Raw genomic sequence first — 6,000 nt, forward strand, 5'->3', positions numbered from 1 at the left:
GGGAAGGGAAGGGAAGGGAAGGGAAGGGAAGGGAAGGGAAGGAAGAGGAAGGGAAGGGAAGGGAAGGGAAGGGAAGGGAAGGGAAGGGAAGGAAGGGAAGGGAAGGGAAGGGAAGGGAAGGGAAGGGAAGGGAAGGGAAGGGAAGGGAAGGGAAGGGAAGGGAAGGGAAGGGAAGGGAAGGGAAGGGAAGGGAAGGGAAGGGAAGGGAAGGGAAGGGAAGGGAAGGGAAGGAAGGGAAGGGAAGGGAAGGGAAGGGAAGGGAAGGGAAGGGAAGGGAAGGGAAGGGAAGGGAAGGGAAGGGAAGGAAGGGAAGGGAAGGGAAGGGAAGGGAAGGGAAGGGAAGGGAAGGGAAGGGAAGGGTAAGGAAGGGAAGGGAAGGGAAGGAAGGGAAGGGAGGGAAGGGAAGGGAAGGGAAGGGAAGGGAAGGGAAGGAAGGGAAGGGAAGGGAAGGGAAGGGAAGGAAGGAAAGGAAAGGAAAGGAAAGGAAAGGAAAGGAAAGAAAGGAAAGGAAAGGAAAGGAAAGGAAAGAAAGGGGAAAGGAAAGGAAGAAAGGAAAGGAAAGGAAAGGAAAGGAAAGGAAAGGAAAAGGAAAGGAAAGGAAAGGAAAGGAAAGGAAAGGAAAGGAAAGGAAAGGAAAAGGAAAGGAAAGAAAGGAAAGGAAAGGAAAGGAAAGGGGAAGCAAAGGAAAGGAAAGCAAAGCAAAGGAAAGGAAAGGAAAGGAAAGGAAAGCGAAGCAAAGGAAAGCAAAGCAAAGCGAAGGAAAGCAAAGCAAAGCGAAGGAAAGCAAAGCAAAGGAAAGGAAAGGAAAGCAAAGGAAAGGAAAGCGAAGCAAAGGAAAAGGAAAGCGAAGCAAAGGAAAGGAAAGCGAAGCAAAGGAAAGGAAAGCGAAGCAAAGGAAAGGAAAGCGAAGCAAAGGAAAGGAAAGCGAAGCAAAGGAAAGGAAAGCGAAGCAAAGGAAAGCAAAGCAAAGCGAAGGAAAGCAAAGCAAAGGAAAGCAAAGGAAAACAAACAAACAAATTAACTGCACAAAGGCTGCTGAACAAAGCAGACCTAATGGTTTGCATTTGGAGGTTGTTCTCTCATTTTCTCAACGTGTGAACTTTGTAGATCACCATGTGAATGTGACTCACGGCAGAGATCCACACACTCCACAGATTTTCTTTAAAGAAACAACAAACAAAAAACTAATAGTTGAGTCTTTAACAATTGGAGCCAAATCTAAGCACACAACCTGCTGACTCATACTGCCAGGCGACTGTACACTTTCACGTGAGGTCTTTGACAATGCGAGCATTGTGCTCGTTTTATTCCAATAGCAGTAACATAGAAGGCTATTAATTAAGAAAGTAAACCATTACTCACCGCCCCAGTGATGTCACTAACGTTGCAAAGGGGAGCAATTCCAAGTTCTCCTTCCTGTAAGAGAGAAACACACAGCTTCACAGAGAGTCAAAATGTTGCCCCAAATTCTATGATTAAAACATGTTAAAGCCTTGGTTTCTTGTAAAAACAACTCTTCTTTGACTAATGTTACTTCATTTGAAGCACTTTATTACTGGCACATCAGTAGCTTCTCACTTGAGACTAATTTCAGACTGCCACCCAGCTAAGACATTGGCAGAATTAGCTCAGGTAGGAATGTGGCTCCTGTCTCCTGATTCTGGTTCACCAAGTCAATAACAAATGTAGGTTGGGTATAAATGACAAAGCCAAGTGGCTTTGAGCCCTTGCCAGAGGAAAGACCTTTCTTCAAGCTAAATGCCTTTTGTCTGCCCTTCTTTTGAAGGGGTTTTACACAGCCATATGGTGACTGCCCTTCCTCTCCTGCCGAAAGCGCTCCAGGGCTGAAGTGCCTGTGTTTTTACGCCATCAGAAGTGTGCAAACCCAGGCTCCTCTTGTGAACTGTGAATGATCTGGGGACATATTTAACAGCCTTAGAGGAGCTGAATGTTAGGCCTTCAGTTATTTTCCCTGCAAACAGGTTAGATCACCCTTAATAAAACAACTCTCAGGAAGCAATTCTCAGCAAACTGCACACACCGCCGTGACAATAGCGAGAATTAAAGGTGTCACAAAGCAAATGTGAACACAATAAGCAGAGTGGGGGTGGGTGAAAAATAAGATTTACAGCTCTCAGACTCTAAGAGTGTATTTTTCTCATCTGAATCCCTTACACAATACATCCACTGAAGGTGAATGCGATTTTCCTGTCTTTCAAAGCTGAGAGGGAGAGCAACTTATTTCTTATTCTGAATTAATTTGAGCTCAAATCAAAGGATCTCCATCAAAGTTATCGTTGCATGATAGACTTCCATCAGGGAAGGCAATTAACTCTTTCACTGATGCAAGAGTAAGGAATAGTTTTAAAGGAACTGTCAAGACAAATTTATGACATAAAATGGAGCAGGTGATAGTCCTCTGCAGTAGGTTTCCACGGTTATTTAGCCCCAAGGCACAAAATGCACTTCCTGGAGGGCAAAGGTGCATGATCGTCTAAACAAATCAGCATTTCAGGCAAGCAGTAACAGGGATGTAACTGCTGAAAGCCTCATGCAGGATTATTTCTTACATTTGAGAGGTTTTGCTTAGCTTTGCCATGCATCAGTAGAAGGAGAAGTGGTACATTCCACTCGGCTACTCAAAGGAACACTATGAAAGTGCAAGATTGAAGATCCAAGCACTTACTTTAATATGTAAAGACATAGTCACAATTTAAAGCACAGGTAGCTCGAATAAGAATCTGAAACTTGTTCAGGATAAGTGTGCAAGCCACAGATTCCCAGACCATTTCTGGTGAATTTGCAATTTTTCTAGGTTTATATAAGAAAAGTCACAGACTAGACTGAAACTGGTAAGTTAAGTGAATAAACTGAAAGAAGAAAGGTTTCTCTCCTTCACCCTCTGGGTGCTTTGGTGTTTATAATAATTCCAGGAGCTGCTGGAAGAGAAGTATGAAAAGAAACTGCAAAATAAAAACTCAGGCAGTCTGAGGAAGGGGATTTCTTCCTTACCAGGTTGCCTCACACAGCCTGATGAATGGGATTTCAGCAGCTGTTGGAATAGAAAGATGTAAAGAAACTACAAAATAAAACCCCAGGCAGACTGATGAGTGGGGTTTCTTCCTTACCAGGCTTCACAAAGCCAAACGTTCAACATCAGTCCTCAAACTCTTGTAAAAAACTGATTCTTAGAGAGCTGCTCTACAATAGGACATTTTTACAGTGCTAGCAACCACCAAGGCTTCAAAAGGTTAAGTAGGGTTTTCCAAAACTTACCAGGTTACTTGTACATAAGCTTTGACAGTCCTTCAAGAAAGAACAGCACACAGCAGAGATCCCCACACAATAAAAGGCAGCAAGTCTGGCTAGCGGGAGTTCCACCAGGCAAGAGTTCCTCATAACTTAAGCAATTTCATCTGTCAGCCTGATTCCTTCCTTGGTTTGGCCTCACAGACTCCTTTCGGTCGAGAGGGCAGAGAGGTGAGAGTGAAATTTCTACATTTGGGCTTATTAAATGTTTCTGAAATCCTGGTTCAGGCTCCGCTCCTTCGACAACTTTTCAGCTTCCTGGAGCACTTGTCTTGAAATTGCACAACGTCTATTTCATAGTTTCTTATTAAACCACTGAAACAAAAGAGCTGGCCAATGAGGTCGGCGGATCCCCTTGCATAAATATCATTAATGCAAAGAGGAAACTCAGTGCAGTGCCTTTATCCAGGTGCTCCAACAACACAGAAACAGGGAAAGACTGAGAGAAAATTGGTCTGATGTTCATTTCTGCTATGATTAAGCTGTTTCTTGGTATTTTGAAGTGGATATGGCAAGGAAAACTTGATTGTGGTGAAGAACAGCCTTGTCAGAACACCATAGTTCATATTGGTCACTGTTTTAATGCCTGCCTCCAAATGTTCCATTTCTACACCAAAATACCACTCAAAACAGACCCCTGTCCGCCTTGGGATCCAATGTAGACACAAACCACAAACTAACCACTGCAAAACCGCTAGGGGTTCTCTGCATGAGTGGGGGTTGTTTCACTACTAAGTTTCTGCCCATGTCACTGAAGAAAATTGAAGCTGATGGACAGATAAATTATGTACCTCATTTAAAGAGAGCTGAAGAGTCCCACATGAAGTTAGAAACACACATTAAAGAGGTCAGTGAGAATTCAAGCTTAAGACACACCCATCTCCCAGTCTGTGGCACATCTGTGTTGTACTGGCAGAGATAACCACAGCCCCTCATGTATATGTGTGTGCAAATTAGAATAGAATAGAATAGAATAGAATAGAATAGAATAGAATAGAATAGAATAGAATAGAATAGAATAGAATAGAATAGAATAGAATAGAATAGAATAGAATAGAATAGAATAGAATAGAATAGAATAGAATAGAATAGAATAGAATAACAGAACAGAATAGAACAGGACAGAACAGGACAGGACCAGGTTGGGAGAGACCTTCGAGATCATCGAGTCCAACCCATCATCCAACACCATCTAATCAACTAAACCATGGCACCAAGCACCCCATCAAGTCTCCTCCTAAACACCTCCAGTGATCTTTTCAAATCTATGTATACATAAACAAATGCTATCTGATTTTCCTGCATGTGTGTTATGTATGATAAATAGGATGTGCTAGTTTTAAAACAACCCAGCAGTTTGGTAATCACTTTAAGCTGCCACATTCTATCATTGCTGCTTAAAGAGGGGACTCACTTTGCCACCTCACCTTCCCAAGCCCCACTCACTCATCAAGCAAATATTCCTGCAGTCATGTAATAAACCAGCCTGAACATCTGCTTAACACTAACCCAGCAACAGCAGCAACTGGTTAGCATTAACCTCATGGTTTTCTCTGATGGAGGCTGCAGCACAGCCCCATGTACTGCTGTGTCTGTTTGGGGAAAGTGAAAGGACCTAAAAGCACAGAGGCAAGAGGAAAGGATAAGCCAGCTTGGGGAAAGCCCACAAATACTGCCAAGCATGTGGCTTGAAGATAGGCAGAGGAAGGAAATCAGTTTAGGAGCAAGATCCTTCCTTTTCTCCCACTTGTCCTGGAAAACACTTTGGAGTTTAGTTGTGCATTATCTCAGCCTCTTCACCACTACTCCAGGGAACTCCTAGACCTGAGGAACACTTCTCTAAGCTGTGCCTAGATTTCAGCTAAAGACTTTCAGTCACATATGTAAGGGGAAGTCACTGCCCCATTTGTTTGTCATTTCTCCTCTCCAAAAGGGTGTTGCCCCTGGCTCCAACTCATCAGCAAAGCCACTTGAGAGGGAACTCCTTAGCTCCAGCCAAAAGAAACCAGTTTAGTCTGCTTAAAAAGTTGTATGTTAATCCAGCTCATCTTGACTCATACTCCAAAAGAGGGTGGCCACAACTGAAATACCTTTGGGGAATGGTTCCTGGCTTTTACTACATCTCACACTGTTCCTGGATATAGCCCTGGTAAACAAACATGTCCAAGTTCAATCATTTAAAAAGCATTTTAATTTCATTTAATTATTGGGGGGGGAAGGGGGTGTGTGGTTGTTGTTGTTTGGGCTATTTTTAGGAACTAATTGACTGTTAGGATATCTTGGGTCTTGTTTGAGGGTGTATAGAGAGGTGCAGTGGGAGGAGAGGAGGGATCAAGTTAAGAACCTGGCAAGAAATGTAATCAATGTGCATCTGAAATCCCGAAGAAGCAGTCACATAAGAACGTTGTTATTTGGCTTTTAGGCCAAGGAAATTTGGGTACTGACTCTCTCTTCATGACTGGTAAGATTTGTTATTATCGATGCTGATAATTCCTGTAAGTGAGTATTTGCACTGTGCCTCATGCCTGCCTTGCACAAATGGGCTCTGACCATTGCTGAGGTGTAGGGAGCTAATAAACAGATAACATTAAAGACATTATTCAAATAAGCCACTCGGTTTATGATGCAGAAAGTTTTGTTAAGGGTTCCAACGCTGTTTTCCACCAGGTGTCACTGTAACATCCCATAAAT

The 6,000-nt window shown here is 43.0% G+C and overlaps 1 protein-coding gene across 3 annotated transcripts in view; it reads right to left on the reverse strand.

The window, feature by feature from the left end:
- Positions 1-3,550, reverse strand: part of ROS1 (ROS proto-oncogene 1, receptor tyrosine kinase) — an 80,729-nt gene extending 77,179 nt beyond the window's left edge. For all 3 annotated transcript variants that reach the window (XR_010990293.1, XM_068162289.1, XM_068162290.1), the window contains exons 1-2: positions 3,277-3,550; positions 1,363-1,416 (exon numbers count right to left, since the gene is read on the reverse strand). Coding sequence is in view for 2 of the 3 variants with exons in the window: in XM_068162289.1 (XP_068018390.1) it covers positions 1,363-1,416; positions 3,277-3,399 (177 nt within the window). In the remaining variant the exon portion in view is untranslated. The remainder of the gene's footprint in view (positions 1-1,362; positions 1,417-3,276) is intronic.
- Positions 3,551-6,000: the final 2,450 nt, after the last annotated feature.

This window comes from Melanerpes formicivorus, unplaced genomic scaffold (assembly GCF_026170545.1).
Source record: "Melanerpes formicivorus ecotype bairdi unplaced genomic scaffold, bMelFor1.0.p_v2 SCAF_63, whole genome shotgun sequence".
Lineage (NCBI taxonomy): Eukaryota > Metazoa > Chordata > Aves > Piciformes > Picidae > Melanerpes > Melanerpes formicivorus.